Source organism: Ovis aries, chromosome 8 (assembly GCF_016772045.2).
Source record: "Ovis aries strain OAR_USU_Benz2616 breed Rambouillet chromosome 8, ARS-UI_Ramb_v3.0, whole genome shotgun sequence".
NCBI classification, from domain to species: domain Eukaryota; kingdom Metazoa; phylum Chordata; class Mammalia; order Artiodactyla; family Bovidae; genus Ovis; species Ovis aries.
In genome coordinates this window covers 62,665,314-62,684,691 of record NC_056061.1, presented here as the reverse complement: position 1 = coordinate 62,684,691, position 19,378 = coordinate 62,665,314, and the positions used below count along the sequence as shown (strand labels likewise).

General features: G+C 47.1%; 1 protein-coding gene across 1 annotated transcript; it reads left to right on the top strand.

Moving 5' to 3' along the window:
- The first annotated feature begins 11,473 nt into the window (after positions 1–11,473).
- Positions 11,474–14,112, top strand: OLIG3 (oligodendrocyte transcription factor 3). The gene has a single exon (XM_042253779.2). It carries the CDS (start codon positions 12,048–12,050, stop codon positions 12,864–12,866), a length of 819 nt encoding a protein of 272 aa, XP_042109713.1. The 5' UTR covers positions 11,474–12,047; the 3' UTR covers positions 12,867–14,112.
- The last annotated feature ends 5,266 nt before the right edge of the window (positions 14,113–19,378 follow it).

Below are 19,378 nucleotides of genomic sequence, written 5' to 3'. Positions count from 1 at the left end.
GAAGGCAGGAGGAGAAGGGGACGACAGAGGATAGGATGGTTGAATTACATCACCAACTCCATGGACATGAGTTTGAGCAAGCTCCAGGAAATGGTGATGGACAGGGAAACCTGCCGTGCTGCAGTCCATGGGGTTTCAAAGAGTCAGACATGACTGACCAACTGAACTGAACTGACACCCCTTGGTGATCTTACCTAATCTCTTTACTTGAATGGCAGAAATGTTTATACAACTGCCTACTTAACATTTTCATTTGGATAGGAATCACAGACTTAACATATTTAAAATATATCCTTCTTCAGTCTTCCTCATCTCAGTTGTTATTCAGTCACTAAGCTGTGTCTGACTCTTTGCAACCCTATGAACTGCAGGATGCCTGGCTTCCCTGTCCTTCACCAACTCCCAGAGTTTGCTCAAACTCATGTCCATTGAGTCCATGATGCCATTCAACCATGTCATCCTCTGTCATCCCCTTCTCTTCTTGCCCTCAACCTTTCCCAGCATCAGGGTCTTTTCCAATGAGTTAGTACTTTGTATCAGGTGTCCAGAATATTGGAGCTTCAGCTTCAGCATTAGTCCTTCCAATGAATATTCAGGACTGATTTCCTTCAGGATTTACTTATTTGATCTCCTTGCAGTCCAAGGGACTCTCAAGAGTCTTCTCCAACACCACAGTTCAAAAGCATCGACTCTATGGTGCTCAGCTTTCTTTATAGTCCAGCTCTCACATCCATACATGACTACTGGAAAAACCATAGCTTTGACTAGACAGGCCTTTGTCGGCAAAGTAATGTCTCTGCTTTTAATATGCTCTCTAGGTTGGTCATAGTTTTTCTATGAAGGGGCAAGAATCTTTTAATTTCATGGCTGTAGTCACCATCTGCAGTGATTTTGGAGCCCAAGAAAAGAAAATCTGTCACTGTTTCTACTTTTTCCCCATTTATTTGCCATGAACTGTTGGGACCAGATGCCATGGTCTTAGCTTTTTGAATGTTGAGTTTTAAGCCAGCTTTTCACCCTCCTCTTTCACCCTCATTAAGAGGTTCTTAAGTTCTTCTTCGCTTCTGTCTTTAGTGGTATCATCTGTATATCTGAAATTGTTGATATTTCTCCTGGCAATCTTGATTCTAGTCTGTGCTTCATCCAGCCTGATATTTCGCATGATATACTCTGCATATAAATTAAATAAGCCAGGTTACGATATACAGCCTTGATGTACTCCTTTCCCGGTTTTGAACCATTGTTCCATGTCTGGTTCTAATTATTGCTTCTTGACTTGCATATAGGTTTCTCAGGCGACAGATAACATGGTCTAGTAGTCCCACCTCTTGAAGAATTTTCCACAGTTTGTTGTGATCCACACAGTCAAAGGACTTAGTATAGTCAATGAAGCAGAATTAGGTGTTTTTCTGGAATTGCCTTGCTTTTTCTATGATCCAACAGATGTTGGCAATTTGATCTCTCATTCCTCTACCTTTTCTTTTTTTTTTAATTAATTAATTTATTTATTATTTTTTTTTATTTTTTAAATTTTAAAATCTTTAATTCTTACATGCGTTCCCAAACATGACCCCTCCTCCCACCTTCCTCCCCACAACATCTCTCTGGGTCATCCCCATGCACCAGCCCCAAGCATGCTGCACCCTACGTCAGACATGGACTGGCGATTCAATTCTTACATGATAGTCTACATGTTAGAATTCCCATTCTCCCAAATCATCCCACCCTCTCCCTCTCCCTCTGAGTCCAAAAGTCCGTTATACACATCTGTGTCTTTTTTCCTGTCTTGCATACAGGGTCGTCATTGCCATCTTCCTAAATTCCATATATATGTGTTAGTATACTGTATTGGTGTTTTTCTTTCTGGCTTACTTCACTCTGTATAATTGGCTCCAGTTTCATCCATCTCATCAGAACTGATTCAAATGAATTCTTTTTAACGGCTGAGTAATACTCCATTGTGTATATGTACCACAGCTTTCTTATCCATTCATCTGCTGATGGACATCTAGGTTGTTTCCATGTCCTGGCTATTATAAACAGTGCTGCGATGAACATTGGGGTACATGTGTCTCTTTCAATTCTGGTTTCCTCAGTGTGTATGCCCAGAAGTGGGATTGCTGGGTCATAAGGTAGTTCTATTTGCAATTTTTTAAGGAATCTCCACACTGTTCTCCATAGTGGCTGTACTAGTTTGCATTCCCACCAACAGTGTAGGAGGGTTCCCTTTTCTCCACACCCCCTCCAGCATTTATTGCTTGCAGATTTTTGGATAGCAGCCATTCTGACTGGTGTGAAGTGGTACCTCATTGTGGTTTTGATTTGCATTTCTCTAATAATGAGTGATGTTGAGCATCTTTTCATGTGTTTGTTAGCCATCCGTATGTCTTCTTTGGAGAAATGTCTATTTAGTTCTTTGGCCCATTTTTTTGATTGGGTCGTTTATTTTTCTGGAATTGAGCTGCATAAGTTGCTTGTATATTCTTGAGATTAGTTGTCAGTTGCTTCATTTGCTATTATTTTCTCCCATTCAGAAGGCTGTCTTTTCACCTTGCTTATATTTTCCTTTGTTGTGCAGAAGCTTTTAATTTTAATTAGATCCCATTTGTTTATTTTTGCTTTTATTTCCAGAATTTCAGCTTGTTTATCTGGAAGTTCTCAGTTCATGTACTTTTGAAGCCTAGCTTGAGGGATTGGAGTATCACTTGGCTAGCATGTGAGATGAGCACAATTATACAGTAATTTGAATATTCTTTGGCATTGCCTTTATTTGGGATTGGAATGAAAACTGACCTTTTCCAGTCCTTTCCTCAGCCACTGCTGAGTTTTCCAAATTTGCTGGTATAATGAGTACAGCATTTTAACAGCATTGTCTTTTAGGATTTGAAATAGCTCAGCTGAAATTTCATCACTTCCACTAGCTTTGTTCATAGTAATTCCTCCTAAGGCCCACTTGACTTCACACTTCAGGGTGTCTGGCTCTAGGCGAGTGACCACACCATCATGGTTCTGGTCATTTGGACTTTCCTGGTATGGTTCTTCTGTGTATTCTTGCCACCTCTTCTTCTTCTGCTAGGTCCTTGGCATTTCTGTCCTTTATTGTGCCCATCCTTGCATGAAATGTTCCCTTGATATCTCCTGATTTCTTAAAGAGGTCTCTAGTCTTTCCCATTCTATTGTTTTTCTCTATATCTTTGCCTTGTTCATTTAAGAAGGCTTCTTCTCTCTCCTTGCTGTTCTCTGGAACTCTGCATTCAGATGGGTGTATCTTTCCCTTTCTCCTTTGCCTTTTACTTCTCTTCTTTCTTCAGCTATTTGTAAGTCCTCCTCAGACAACCATTTTGCCTTATTTAATTTTGTCATCTGCACAATTATTTTCATTGTGCAGATGACAGAATGAAAGTTCTAAAGTAAGTGTGTACTTCTAGGAAAGAGCAAACCCTATCCAGGAAATGTGATGGGTTGTGAAGTCTTTTTTGTGTAATATCTGTCTCTGGTCTTCCTACCATAAGGAAAACACTGTCATCAATGGGGAAGTGGCATCTCTATGTTTACAACATAAAAGTTATCCAAAGGAATACTTTATGTCTCTCCAGGAACTCATTTTTCCCATGATTCTATGGTACTTAGAAGCTTTGGCCAGAAGGTAGCTTATTAGGGAAACCTACATAATATTCTTTGTTGACTTGTATTCTTTGCTGATGTTTGGTTTTGCTCCCTTTGTTATTGATGGCCTTATCAAACAAGGAGGGAAGGGACACCGCAAACACTGAGAGGAACTGTGCTGTAGTTATTCTGTGCTGTGCTGTGCTTAGTCACTCAGTTGTAGCTGACTCTTTGTGACCCCATGGACTATAGCCTGCCAGGAGGCACCTCTGTCCATGGGGTTTCTTCAGGCAGGAATACTGGAGTGGATCCTCCTCCAGGTGATCTTCCTAACCCAGGGATCAAACCCAGGTCTCCCGCACTGCAGGTAGATTCTTAATCATCTGAGCCACCAGGGAAGTTATTCTAGTCCAGTCTTTAAAAAGGTTTTCAAACCCCTGGTTGCATATGCTCTTCAGATTTTAGTTTCTATAGCAACTTAAAACTCTTAAGGTGAATTGGTTAGAGGCCCTTGATGGGCCCACATCTTTCCTGTCACATATCTTTCAGCAATATTTTTCTGTTGGGTATCTGTTCTTGGCATCACATTATTTTCCATTTAATATAATTACTTCAAATAATAAATCTAATGGGAGCAAAAGAGCTATTACCCCTTGCTTTATTTTCACAGGGGACAAAACTTTGATAAAAAGATAGGTCCATTCCAGCAAGAATAATTGAAAATTTTACACATAATTGCATTTGATATTGTTTGGGCATAAAAAGATCACATATAAGAGCTTTTCAAGGAGAAAAATAATTTTGACTCTGGAAAGAATTTTAAAATTAGTTTATAAGTTCACATCGACAAAATAGAAATTGGCTTTTTCTAGCAATAAATTTCTTATTGAGGTAAAAGTCTTGTTGTATTACAAGCAAGTATTGGGACATTAAAGTTGTCCTTCAGTGTAAAATTGATAAGGTTAAAAGCTTTTGTTTCTTTTTGCCAGGGGAAAAAATCAAGAATTTGTTTGGAAACCTTCCCTAGCTAGGAGATCTACAGTATTAATTTTTTAAAATCTATTTTTTAGCAGGGTTTCAGTCTGATAATGTGTTCCATTTGCCACTTGACCTCTACAGAAGTTTCAATGGTACTTATAAGTACTATCACAGAAGAAGTCGTCACTGTTTTCATCCTCACAGCTTATCTCAAGCAATTTGACTGAGATACACACATACATGCATTTGCAGGATGTATGAATGGTGAACAAAGCACCATAGAAACAGAAAACTTGCTCTTCCTGGGTCTTTGGAAAATGGCTACAAGTGGGCTCTGTATTAAAATATTAGAATTAACGTTAAATTTTCCAAAAATTTTTAAATTAAGAAAATACATGAGGAGCACTTTCATGCAAACAGCTCTTTAAAATGCACTTAAGAGTGGATTAAGTTTATATATTATGAACGAAGGACATTTACAAGTGTGTTCTATGCCCTCCCTTTTCTTTCCCCCTTTTACAAAGTATTTATTATACTTACCATTATGAAAAGGAGAAAAAACAAAGTGCTAAGGTATCCAATTGAAATGCTCGCTTCTGTGAACATAAATAGTCTAATATTCTGTTATTTCATAATTATCAAGGGTTATAAAAAACAATCAAAATTACTAAGAAAATATGAGGGTTTGGAAAAGTATCGTTTCCTTCACCAATGTCTTCAGTAATGTTATGTTTTGAATGTTAACTTCCATTGTCATTTTATGTTGTAAAAAATAACATATTCCAACTATATAAGGCTTTTTTTACTACCAGTTCTCGACAGCTGAGAATATCATTTCATCTGAAGGAGACTCAGACTAGTCTACAAGTGAAATATAGAATAACTAAATATCTACAAATTTTGAGTAATACTTTCCCAGTTTCCAACCTGCTTCCTCTTTTCAGACCCCACTCCCAAGATAAAAGAAAAACAGTACTTGAAACTTCAGTTGTCTGGGTAATTGCTTCAATTTTATTATATATCATAATATTAGAGATGATAGTGAAAATTCTGCCAATATTGTAAATGGTGACAATTTGGGCTTTATAAACTTTACACTCCGACTGTTGATGTTACACAAACAATATAAAAACATATCACTGAACAGAAAAAAAACAATGGTCTAGTGAGAAAGGAGAGTATATCACATTTCTATGTGTCTTTAGAAACGATGAAACAGAATTCACCTGGTCTGTAGCATATATTATGTATAAAATCAGTTAATCTGTGGAAATGTTGATTTTCAAAAACTGCCATTTTGACTTTTCAAGATTCAGTGGCAGACTCTTTAATCATCACTTTTTTTGAAAATAATGTGTGCAAATATAACATTTCAAATGCAATTCTACCTCTGAGAAGGTGTGTACTGTTTTTCTTTGTCTCTATTAGCCTCTGAAAACTAACTTATTCCTTTTTATTTGGAACTCAAAGGCTTCAAATAAATATTTTAGTGTCTTTAATTTTATGCAAATGTACATGTAATTTTGGAACACACATGTATAGGTACTTACAATAAAAAGCAATGTGATAAACTGACAACATGAATGTTAGCATCTCTTTAATGCTCTGTTGCTCGATAGGTAGGTTCTTATCATTCTTACCACTTTGTGGTATATATTCACATACTTTATATATAAACCTGAATTTACTGAGTACAAAATATTCATGCTACCCAAGATATTTATCTCTAAAAGAAATATTTATCTCTAAAATAAAACTAAATTCCTTAAGCATTTTAACAAAGAATACAGCAATATGTGTTAACATTTAACTATCTAATTGAATATACCAAGATGATAAAATAGCTTCCAAAAGAAAAAGCAGAACTTAATATTCCATGTTATTTTATATCAATATCAAATTGTAGACAGTGACTTTAACTCAAAAGAAGAAAATTAATAACAATAAAATACTAATAAGAAATCATCTACTTAGTGCTTGTTAAAGTATTGGTATTAATGGGGCCACAAATTCAAAATGTCAGGATGCATGCCAAGAATGTGTGTATATGTATGCAAATTTTAATATAAACTCATCAGTTTAAGTGATTGATCACCAGTGATATTTAAATCAACCTAAACGTTCCAATCTTGAGGAAAAATGTTTTCAATTTATTGGCTTTCTTTAGAAGGAAAACTCAGTAGAGGTTTTGGCAATTGAGCAGATGTTTCCGGAAAGGAAAAAAAAAAAGTACTGAAGTACACTCACTAATTGAGCAAAATCCTATAAATGAAACCCAGAAGTTCATATCTCCTTTGACTTTTGTCAGTCTTTAAATAATTATAATGAGACTGTAAGTTCTGGCCAGCCCAGTAGCTTGTGCATCATTAAAGTCAAACTTCTACTTCTGGCAGTGGATTAACTTGTCTATATATCCACATAATTAGCACTTCATCATTTTATGCTATTCTGTGATTTCCTCTCACCCTCCAATCTCACATCCAACATTTCGAAAAGCAGTTACAATCGCTTCATAAAATTCTGGTGTCCTTCAACTTCTGCTATTTTCCTCGTATGAAAATCAAATTTTAAAAAGGAGAGGAGAAATACTGGACAAATCATGAGCGGTGGAGACATTATATAAAATATGGGAAAATCCAGAAAGCTAAAGCACTTTAGCCGACCGGCCCAGGTCCATCCCCTAGGGTCCTTCTAGCACCTATTTAATTGTTGGGTTTTCAATTTTGGCATCTCCGACTGCGGGGACAAGGGGTTTAGCACCCTCGCTACATTCCATCATTCAGGATGCGCTGCTGGGAGAAGAGATAATTTTTGCTTGGCTGCGATTTATGTTGACATTTCATTTTTTAAAACTTGATGTCTTCTTCTTCTTTTTTGTAACGGCTTCTTTGATCAACCTAACAATCTGGATGACCCGGTCCCCGTTGCTATTGTTGTGAAGTGAATGTTTTACTCAGCAGATAAAGAAAGAAACTACTTTTTTGAGAAGTTCCTCCGTGGTCAACTAGTTTTTAGACTATTCCTCCGGTTGCCCATGACGGAGCATCTTTAGAGATATTTGGGTTTCCCTTTTATCCCTTTTGTTTCCGAAGGGGGATTGGGTTAAAAGGTGAAGCCCACAGGGCAGCCTCCTGCTGTTCGGTCTTGGCCAAAGTTTCTGCCGGTCAAGTTTGAGGCTTGAGCGAGAAGCCCGCGGACGTGGTCTACTGACCGGCTCCTCACAGTAGCCGCCTGGCAGGTCAGCCAGCGTGACATTTGTCTCTGGACTCTTACGAGAGCTTGGGGGGGCGGGGGGTGGCGATCGCTCCTGAGCCCAATTCGCCGCGGGCTCGGGCAGAGCGGCAGCTTCTGGCGAGGAACTCGGTAGCTGAAACTGCAGAGCGGCGCGCACCGGGCAACGGGTAAGACATGGCCCCCAGGCGATCTGGAGATGGGAGGGGGTCGGGAAGAGCCGCGAAGCCGCTGGAGGGCGCGGTCCCCGGAAGCCGGGGCTGCGTCCCGTCTGGGGCTGCGGAGCTGAGGCTGTGCGCCAGGGGCGCGCCGCCCAGGCAGGGCGGCTCTTCCTCTCAGGTCCTCGTGCCGACCTGCTACTTTTCTAGTGTTATGCAGAGGCTGAGAAACACAGGCTCTTCCCAGACCCGAGACTGCCTGGCCGGGAGCAGCCCGCGGGCCTTGGGGCGCACCTGTTGCCGGAGCACGACCCCCGCCTCCCCGCCGTCGCCCACCCGGGCAGCCAGGGCGCGGGGTGTGGCCTGGAGAGAGCGGCCCCGCTGCCGCCCACCCGCTCACTCCGCTCCAGGCCTGCCGGATGGGCCCCTGGCCAGGGCCAAGGTCACGGCGCGTCTCTGGTTGAGGTTCCTTTAGGCAGCCGCTGGCTCGGGCCAAAGCCGGCTGCCTTCCTCTCCCCTCCCAGCTCGCACCAGGGGGTGGACGATGGCAGAGACGACCCTCGGAAGGCAATCCATCTGCTTGCTCTAGTGGGGCTTCTAGCCTGCTCCCTTTCGGCCCGCGGGCATATCCCGAAGGGCTGAGCTCGGGAGTGGGGTAGTCGAATGGAAGTGCCTTCTCCGAGTCCAAAACGACTCGGCGAGACCAGCGCCTAGGAGCAGCGCCAGCGCTGCCTGGTGGACGTCTCTGCCTTTTCGGCCCTGGCTAGTACCAACCCATTTCAAGGCGAGCAAAACTGTGGCTCCTTTAGTCACTCTCCCTCTTTGCCAAGAGCTAAGGAATGGGGAACAAGCCTCCTAGAAGAGGATGGCACTCCTGGAAGGCTGTGTTTGCCTGGCTGGGGCCTTGGGCCTTGAGCCATCCCAGGTTCACATAAAGTGACCCTTGGGGAAAGCAGAGGGCGACTAGAGAGGAGAGGACGCGCGCGTCCCAGACTGTGAAAGAGGACCTCAGGCCAGGACACACTCCAAGCATTGCCTCCGTACTGGAGCCAAAAACCTTTCGGGGATGAAGTGGATCTTGTCCTTTCAGGCAGAGGCCTGGCGCCCCTTCTGCGCCCAGTGCAGCCCGCCTTGGGCCTGGCTGCTGTCCGCCTGTGTCCCTCTCTCCACGGAAAGATGCAGCGGAGGAAGAGAGGCTTCTGGTTTTCTGACTTCCAGAACACAGCCCCCACCCTCCAGCCCCGCAAGTGAATTCTTCAGTTTGTATTCAGCGGACTGCTCCCCACCTCCCCCCGCCCCCAACACACACTTTCCCTCTCCGGCCTGTCCTCCACCCCCGCCCCCGCAACTTTACCTTCTCTATTAATTGGCAGGGCGGGGGGAGGAGGGAGATTTTACACTTTATTTCATATTGTCCATTGAGAAAATAGGGATTTTTAAAAAGGTAAATACCTTTCAGCGGCCTGATTTTTCTATTCCTTTATTTGCAACCCTTCTGCTCAAACTAGACTTTGCTACTTCCTGAAGTCAAAACTGAGCAGCAGCATTCTCACTTGGGGCATGGGAAGGACAGAGGTCGATACCCAAGGGTCAGGAAGGTGGTTTTGACTGGGGGCCAGGCCTGCGTACTGGCCCAAAGGCGAGGAAGCCGCTGCAGCTCGGGTCCAGCGCTCCCGGCCCCACACCTTGATCAGCAGAAGAGCCTCAAGGCTGTGGTCTGGACCACGCCTCTTCCCCCAGTTTATGTCCATCCCCTGGGGCGTTGTCCGAAAGTGTGCGCTCTGTAACCCTTTTGCTCAAAACCAGCCCCGGGGATGTCGTTATCTGAGTTCAGATGGGCGAGTCCGGTGCATTAGGAAACATTCCTTTTGCTTGGATATTAGGAGTGCGTTTGACTATCAGAGTCTCCACATCCAACCGAATTCCTTGGATGTTTCGTTTTAAGAAACTTTCTATGGAGGCGACAGGAGAATGAGAGGCTTGTGTCCAATCTTCAAGGGCACTAAGATCCTGGCCTTGACGAGGGGGTGCTGGCCATTTCCTTTATTTTTTCTTTACGGAGAAGCAATGATCGGTGTCGAGAAAGAATCCGTCCCCACGTCGTGTCTCCCCACTCGACCTGCTTTCGCGGCGTGACGGTGACCAGGCACAGCCTCACCGAGCGCGCGAGCTCGGGACCTGGGCGTGCATCCCTCTCCGGTCGGCCGCTCCATTTGCGTCAATGGAAAGTGAAGCCTCTTTTACCTCGTGAGTCCTGGAGGCTTGCAGCGACTCTGCGGCGCAGTGTGAGGCCCTGACTGCTCGAGATTCCTGGATTATTTCAGTTTTGCACTTGCCACCCAGACACTCAGCCGCAACCTAACATTTTTCTCCTGTTTCTCCGAGCCCGGAGCGTGGAGGTGCCCAGGTTTTTCTAGAGGCCGCCCCTGGGGCCGCTTCCCTTCCGGGGATTTCTGCCTTCCGGCCTCTCAGGCGGCTTAGCTAGTTCCGACTGACAAAAACTCAGCAAGGGGGAAGAAAGGTCGGCGCCGAGCTCCCCCCCCTGGAACCGAAGGCTCCAAACTCCAGGCGTCCTCTTTATTCCCCAGTCTGGACTGTGAGCGGGACCGCAGGGCCCACGCGCGCACCAAGAGGCTCTTCAGCTCTTATGGTGCCAAACCACACACACACACACCCACAGTATGTGTGTGTAGTAGTTTATTATTCGATCCTGAGCTCCCGCTCTCCGGGACCGCGGGGTGTGGGGCGGCCCCGGCCGAGGAACGCGGAGCCGCCGATGCTCCGCCCGGGCGCGCACAGCGCTAGAAGGCCCTCGGGTCGAGCTGTGGGAGGGGGACCGCTCCGCCATCTTCAGCCGGCGCCGGGTCCGGGAGTTGGGGGGTAGCCGGAGAAGAAACAGTCTCTCCCGATGCTCTCGGGAAACTTTGCAATCCTTTAACTCCCTCCCTCCTCCTCGGCCACTTTTCCTCTCCTCTCCTTCTCAAGTGGCTCTCATCGTAACGCCAGGGTTGGTTTGTTCCCTCATTTCCAGGTCTAAGAAGTTACAGAATCTGGCAACATTGAAATTCCTTCAGTAATCTATTTCAAAACGAAAGAAAAGATATAAAAAGCCAGAGACCCATTCTCACAGCAGCGTTGGGGGTACAACCCCGTCACCAGATACGGACATCCCATTACAACCACACCGGAGGGCCCCATAAACAAAATAAGCACAATGTCAGTGTTTAGGGAAAGAAACCTATTGAAATGACCTTCAGGCTGTGCACGTCGGCAGGCATCCCCCTGCCCCTCCCACCTTGACCCCGGCGTGTTGAACCTGCCCTTCATGTGCATCCCCGTCATTGAAACCGTTCCACTGAAGCTTCTTTTGCCCACGTTTTCCAAAACTTGGGAGTAGCTGTGAAAGAGAGGAGAGAATGTTTTAATTCCTCTTTCCAAACCCAGAGGAATCTCCACCTGGCTCCCTTCCATTTCCTTCCTTCGGTGCCTTTAGGTGTGCTTTGGTTAGGGAAATAAGGAAGGGGAGTGGGGTGGAGGAAAGTTGTTTCCTTTTCTTTCTTTCTTTCTTTTCTTTTTTTTTTTTAATCCAGAAGGCGCGAGCTGGAGCGGTGAGTGTGTCAATCAGAGGGTTTTGTGCCTGGGGGCTCCTAGCAGTTCTGAGCAGAGGTGTCCCAGGGCGGCCCCACAATGAATATGAATAGGAATCCTTGCTAAATGGGACAGCAAAGCGCACCGCCCTGAATGATGGCACGTCATCCTAACCAGCCCAGGATAGATAGGAGGGTTCCTTTTGTCTCTTTTCTCCGCCGCAGCTCTATAAAAGCCCCTCTTTTTCAGCTTGAGGTTAGTTCAAGCACACACCAACGAGCTGTCCAGGAAACAGCCAAACCAGAAAGAAGGGAGTCGGGAGGGAGAAAGGCGGGGAAAGGCAGTGCCTCAGCTTTTCTTTTCACGTCTTGCGTGAAAAGAAGTGGGTTGCTGGGCTCTGCAGCTTTTTTTTTTTTTTAATTCAAGATTTTCTCTAATTTCCCGCCTAAAGCTTCCCCACGGTAGGGCCGCATCCCCTATAATAAAATGAATTCTGATTCAAGCTCTGTCTCCAGCAGAGCTTCATCTCCGGACATGGATGAGATGTATCTGAGGGACCACCACCACCGCCATCACCACCACCAGGAGAGCCGCCTCAACTCGGTCTCGTCCACGCAGGGCGACATGGTGCAGAAGATGCCAGGGGAAAGCCTCTCGCGAGCCGGCGCCAAGGCCGCGGGCGAGAGCAGCAAGTACAAAATCAAGAAGCAGCTGTCGGAGCAGGACCTCCAGCAGTTGAGACTGAAGATCAACGGACGCGAGCGCAAGCGGATGCACGACCTGAACCTAGCTATGGACGGGCTGCGCGAGGTCATGCCATACGCACACGGGCCCTCGGTGCGCAAACTCTCCAAGATCGCCACTCTCCTACTGGCCAGAAACTACATCCTCATGCTCACCAGCTCCTTGGAGGAGATGAAGAGGTTGGTTGGTGAGATCTACGGAGGCCACCACTCGGCCTTCCACTGCGGGACCGTGGGCCACTCGGCCGGCCACCCAGCGCACGCCGCCAACGCAGTGCACCCGGCGCATCCCATCCTGGGCGGCGCGCTCTCCTCTGGCAACGCCTCGTCCCCTCTGTCCGCTGCCTCGCTGCCCGCCATCGGCACCATCCGGCCTCCCCACTCGCTGCTCAAGGCGCCGTCCACGCCTCCGGCGCTGCAGCTGGGCAGCGGCTTCCAGCACTGGGCCGGGCTGCCCTGCCCCTGCACCATCTGCCAGATGCCGCCGCCGCCGCACCTGTCCGCTCTGTCCACCGCCAACATGGCCAGGCTGTCTGCCGAGTCCAAGGACTTGCTCAAGTGAGCAGCGGGCCGGCCCGGCTGCGGAGGTTGAGGGGAAAGCGGCGGGCGGGAGGGGTCGGGTCGAGGTGCCAGGCCCGGAAGGAAGGGGGAGCTGGGCGCGTGGCCCGTGGGAGGGTGGGCGGCGGTGGGACCCCCCAGTGGCCTCCCACATTTGCCTGAGAGATCTCAGATCCTACTTGACCCCCGGAGGGACAGAACTAAGACCAAACTGCAATTTCTAGGTGGTAACGAAGGGGGACTCGAATCAGACGTCGTGTGTGTTGCCTGCATGCTTCTTTTCTCCATGCCGCGCCACTTTTTCTCACTGCCATAAGCTCTTGTCAAGACTGCATTTATTGTGTAAAGAGAGGATCGGTGTAGTTAAACACTTGGCAGAGGGACTTTAGAGTTGGCTCTCTCTGGCTCTGCGTTCTTACCTTGGAAAAGACAACCATCCCTTTTGTGAGAAACAAATGTAAATATTTCCTTGAGATGGGTGCAGTTATGACTGTCTATCCGCTGGACAGTTGATTTTCTAGAGACAATGTGGGGAGAGAGAAGGGGGGAAAAGATAAGAGGGAAAGAGAGAGGGAGAGAGAGAAGAAGAGAAAGAGAGAAAAAACGTATCTCAGAGACAAAATGTATCTCAAGACCCAGGTTTTGAATTTCATCTCCGGTCCAGGGCATGATAACTCTTCTGTGGGTTTTCCTTAAGACGCAGTGTAGGTCGAAAGAATGCATGCACGCTTCTAAATGAATCTCTTCTAAACATGTGCAGGCCATGGTGCCATTATCCTTGTAACAAGGATTTATTAGTGAATTCTCCGAAGTACTCCATATATCTGTCTGTGATTGTAGGAAATGAACAAGGGGGCAGAGTGCAAGTCCCAAACTCACGCACACGCGCTTCTCCCCCACCCCCACCCGCCTTCAAACTTCATTCTCAACTTTCCTGGGCTGTTTCAGGGGCCGGTGATTGCAAGAGCTTGGGCTCCCTCTACTAGCTTGCCCCACCCCCACCCACCCCCCCCTTGCTCAGTTATTCTGCATGCGGGGTCGCTCTCTCCATCGTCAGCTTTGAAAACTTACTGTGGTTTGGGGAGGGGTGCTGGTTTTATTTTCCTGAACATTTGCTTGAAATATTTTGTTAGGGCTTCAAAGACAAGACCTGTCTTTATTTTTTATATATTCTTGATAACTATGATATATTTATTAATAACCAGTGTTTCTGGATGAGATTTCAAATAAAAAAGAATCTTTAAATCCTGGCTTTGCCTTTGCCTAAAATTTTTGAAGATGGGGGTAGTGGGTAGGGAACATGTGGACCCAGTAAAGTGTAGCTGGAAGTAGGGGAGAGATCTGGGTGGGTGGGCTAACACAAAGCTGTTTTTCCTGATCATCTAAAGGTAAAGAGGTCAGACATATTGGTGTTAATTATTACAATTAAATGTCCTTCAAGTGGGGGCCTTGTCCACATTGGTAGGTTTGTGATATTTCAACTTTTTTTCTACAATAATCAGACCTTCATGAACTCAGCAATTGAGATTTTTTATTTCAAGTGATCTGGAAACCCAGAGTGACAAGAAATGAGAGGCAGAGTTGTGACTGCACTGGCTGTGTTGGCAAGTGAAACAGTAAGTTAACGTCTTTTCACTTTAAATTCACTTTAAATTGTCTGTGTGGCTTTTAAAAAAATCAAGCAAAATACAATCCAGTATATGTTTTAAAAATCAAAGAAAAGTAATATTTTAAAAATAATCGAAATCTCAGCCCCCCACCAGCCTCTTGGTAGCAGATTCCTCTGAGGTAGGAAGGCCCTTCTGCTTTCTAAGGTGAGCCTGGAGTGAGGCCAGTGACCACCCAAATCTCAGCATCTCCAGATGTGTAGTGGGAACTTTCTCTTCTTTGCTCCCTTAGAAGATTGCAAATCTCATTAGTTCAATACAAATTATTTGGAAGTGTTATTGGGTAGGGGCAAGGAGAGAAAGAAAGAAAAGTCTTCTACATAAATAATGGCTAAAATGGGCTATTTTAATCAATTACGTATCTCTCTTGCCACCCCATAACATTTCCAGATAGTTTGTATAAGCAAAAATAATCCAGCAAGAAGGTTTTGTTTACTTGTTTATAGAGGACAGGAAATCAAGTTCTAGGGTTGATAATCTGAACAGCATGTGCCTCTGTACCCCATCAAGGATAATGGAAACCTGATTGCAATGTACCACCCCAGAATCTGTCTCAAGCTTAGCTGTAATATCACCTCCCTGTTGAGTGAGACCTAAGTTCTGCTTCAAGATGGGGAGGCAGGTGGTTTCTCTCCATAGAGCTGTCTCTCTCCAGGATCCAGCATAGACATACCATCTAGGGAGCATCTGCCCCTTCCTTCCTGGGTCCCCACTGCCCCTCCCTGGAAGGACACCTCTGTGGGTCCTGGGTCTATTTAACTCATTCTCCTCCATCTCTTTTTACCCTCAGCTACCCCACTGCCAGGGAGAAAGATCTAAGTGAGGGTCTACAGCGGAGGGTGCTTATTTCCTCTGGTTTTAGGCAGATAAATGGGGGAATAATCGTCTGTTTCCCAAGGGTGATTCATTTCTCTGGGTGAGGAAAGAGCTTTTGAGGATTTATTTGAAACCAACACAAGGCAGCCCTCCAGCCTTTCCCTGTGAGTTTATTATTTAGAAAAGAGAGAGGAGGGAGAAGTTTCATCAATCAGGAAAACGACTTTCCCTGAGTCACTGGCTTCTTTTGAGTCCTGTTTTCAAAGGCATGAGTCTGGGGAAAGACAAGAGGCCTGACCACCGGCTTAGTGGTAGGCTTCATTCCTTCTTTAAAATTGGGCACTGAAGAGAAGAAACACTGTTGCTAGTGTTGAGGAGATCCCCTGGACTGATCTGACTCTTTTCTGGGTCACACAAACTCCTCAGACCTAGAGAGGAGGAGAAAGTATTCCTTTAAGAAAAGGATGGGAGAAAGACAAAGTGGGAGCCAGATAAATCTGGAGTTTCTAGATTTATTGAGGATGGAGCAGCCCCTCCATCCTGCCTGACTTGCCTCCACTGGGAAGGGACTTAGCCAGGTGCAGGCTGGTTTGCTTGGAGGAGTGACTTTGCAGGCGATTCTAACTGGCATTTTCCGTTAAATTATCGGTTCACTGATGCAAGACAGAAAAGTACATGGCCGCAAAAATAAGAATGAATTCTTGGCCTCATTTTCTTCTCACTGTAATTTGTCACCTTCTCAAAAGTTCTTACGTTTACGCAGTTTTGAATTCAATCTAGAAGCACAAGGATCCCTTCATTCCACAGAAAACGTTGCTCTACATTTAAAAGGATAGTGAAAACCTAGTGGGCTAAGGTATTTGGAGAAACCAGGACTAGAATCCTCAGGATGCCTTTTAAGCTAGTGACCCGTCTTTAAAGCAGGGAGAAAGTCACACTTAGAAAAGGAAAACCGACAGGCAGTTGGCAGGATCTGCTAAACCTTTGTTCCTAAAGGCCCTCTTTAAAGGGTCTTGGATCTACAACCCTCAAAAAGAGCGGGGAGGAGAGACCGGAGTTGGTCCGCGAAGTCCAAAGTTCCCTTACTTCTGCAGGCGGAGGCCTTGTGTTGCCTCAAGCTTTTCCAAGCTCCTGGGTCGAACAGTTACGCCGCCTCCTCTGATACCCTTTGCAGAAACTGCAAAAGCTCCTTTCCCCAGGGAGAACAATGGATACTCTGAGCACTTCGCTCAGCTAACAAGATTTAACTGCTCTTTTCTTACTTCTAGAGACTTCGGGCCCCTCTCTCCGCGTCCTGTCCCGCCGCGCGCGTTCAAGATGGGTTCTCAAGCCCGCGCGCCCAGATGGCTACGCCCCCGGCCCTCCCCGAAGATGCTCCCCCAGCCGCTCTGCGCCTTGGGGGACCTGGCCAGGCCTTGAGGCTGGGGCTTCGCGGAGCCTCCGTGATCAAGGAACCGATTCCCCAGAGACTGGCCGGTCTAGGCTCCTAGGGCTCAGGAAGCTAGGCAAGAGGAGGTGCCACAACTGAAGGGCGTTGGCAGTGTCTTTGGAAAGAAATGGGCCAGGGAAGGGGTCGCGGCGCGGATGGGACGGGGGCACCTGCACCTTCCGCCCGCCTCTAGGCAAACTTGCTTTCCACTCCAACCCCTTCAGAGTCTCAGAGCCGCGCGTGTACCTATTTCCTTATAAATAGCCGGGAGGAGGCAACGCGAAGGTTCAGCTCTGCACGCTCTTTTTAGTTGCCTCCGTTTTCATTGAAATCTTCCCTTCAGTGGGGCCGGAGGAGGGATTCGGGGAACTAAGAGAGGAAGACCAGGACAGTCGCGGGGAAGAGCGATCCCCGAGGCCTCCTAGGAGTTCCTAGGGACCTAATCCTTCCAGACCACCACCCCAACCCCTCCCGATTTTGCAGCCAGCCCGCTGGATGGGCAGCTCCTCCCTCCGCCCTCTGACCCGGCTGCTGGGAGCGTGGATCCAGGCGCGGGTCTGGACCCAGCGCCGCAGAAACTGGCCCCGCACCTCGCCTCTGTCCCAGCAGTCTAACACGGAGCCGGTTGGTGCGGAGCCGGAGGTCCTGGGGGCGGAGCTGCGTCCCCTGGGAAACCTGGGTCTCCGCGACCCGACCCCCGACTCCTCTCCTCCCGCTCCGCAGGCCCAGTGAGGCGGGGCGCAGAAGACAAAAGAAAGATGCGCGGGAGAGGGACGTCGTGGAGCAAGGCGCCAGCCTGCGCAGACACTTGCAAAGAGCCTCGAAATACCAAAGCGTTTATGGAAAGTGAGTGGAAGAAAATGCAACAGTCACAATCCCAACCGAGGCCGAGCTATTTCATCTCTGTTCCCTGCGACACTGGGTCAACTTTGTTCAGGAGATCCTGTCCAAGGCGGCCAGGGAGGCCCGGGCGGCCTCCCTCCCCGAGGCCGAATCTAGTCCCGGCGCGGAGACGTACCTTCTAACTCAACCCTGGCCTTGTCCCAGGCTTCAAAGTGAACACGGTACCCGGCAGCCCGCACTCGAGACCGGAAGTTCAACACTCCCCCAGGAATTTGACACGTCCTGGGGGAACGGGGATCCGGATCTGCTGGGGTCTAGGGCGCGGAGAGGGAGGTGTGCGCAGATCTGACTGCTCAACTGGCTGGGGCGGGGGGCGGTGGTGGTAGGGAGCGGGCTGGATTTTGCTGCGGTGTCCTGGGGTTCGGAAAGCCGAGTGGTTGGGTGTCTCCTGCCAGAGAAAGGCAGGGAGGGAAGGGATAGCAATGAAGGGTCTGGGAAGCAACTTGGAATACCTGCCCCAGAAAGTTTTGGGGTTCCGTCTGGCAAGGACATGATCAGCGCCAGTCTTTCCCTGTGGTCTTCAACCGATATACTTCAGAGAGTGCGGAAGCCTGGAACGGATTGTGGGGGGCACCACAGTTTACGTGTAAGATGCAGGCTGTCAATCATTCATCCCCGTTGGGCCTGGGAAACCACCCCGCACCACCCCGCACCACCCCCCCCCCCCACCGCCCACCCCCATCGCCCCTGCGTGCTGCTGCTGAGCTCAAGGGCCGAGAACACATCTCTGCCACAGGTAGGATTCTTAACACCACTGGAGAAAGCAGAGATTGGAGCAAGTATACCCTATGAAGACTCTCTTCTCCCGGTTACTTAACTGCCTCTCCCTCCCTTCTACTCTGGTGAAGGGACAAGGGAATTCACAAGATTAGTTGCAAGCCTTAACTTTCACTTCAACAGTCAACATTTTCTGAGTGCTTTTGTTGTGCCATGCACTGTGAGGGACGCGGGAGAAAAAAAAAAAATGAACAAAACAGCTAGAGAAGTAGAACATTCAAATGCATAAGAAATGGCCCCTGCCCTTGGGGTCCTCAGACCCTAGTGGGGAAACATGGCATCTGAGTCCCAAGGTAAAACCTCCACTGGCCCCACAAAACACTGAGTGTTGCAAGCCTGCTTTCCAGAGGCTTTTTCAGATGCTGGAAAACTCACTGTCCTGGTAGGGAACAGGAGCAGATGCCTTTGATTAATATGGAAATAAAAAGAAGCAATGGTGGCAGTACTTTGCTCCATTGCAGTTGTTTAGAGATTTATTGACATTGAGATAAGCTTCAGTCTGTGGCATCTCCATAATTCATGTCCCCATTAGTTATTACCAAATGAGCAAATCGTTTTTTTTCTTTTAACCGGTTTTTAAAAGAAAATAGATAAATAAATAACAGGGTGGGGGGAGGTTGGGAGAAATCTTTTTTTAATAAGATCAGAGTCATTATTTTCCTTGCCTCTGTGGGTCCCTGAGCTACAGAAACTTGTCTCTCCACTCCCGAGTTCACCAGGCTGTGTTCTGAACATAAAACAATTCTGTAATTTCCTTCAAGAACAAAAGTTTTCAAAGAAATGACCTGCACGGTATCCCCCTCAATAAAGCAGAATTGACTTAATGGTCTGTTAATTACTCTATCCTCCCAGGGGGAGGGAAGCTTCCAAAAGGATTGCTACAAACCCTCTGTTGATTGAAGCTGTGGTCTGTCCCCAAATGTA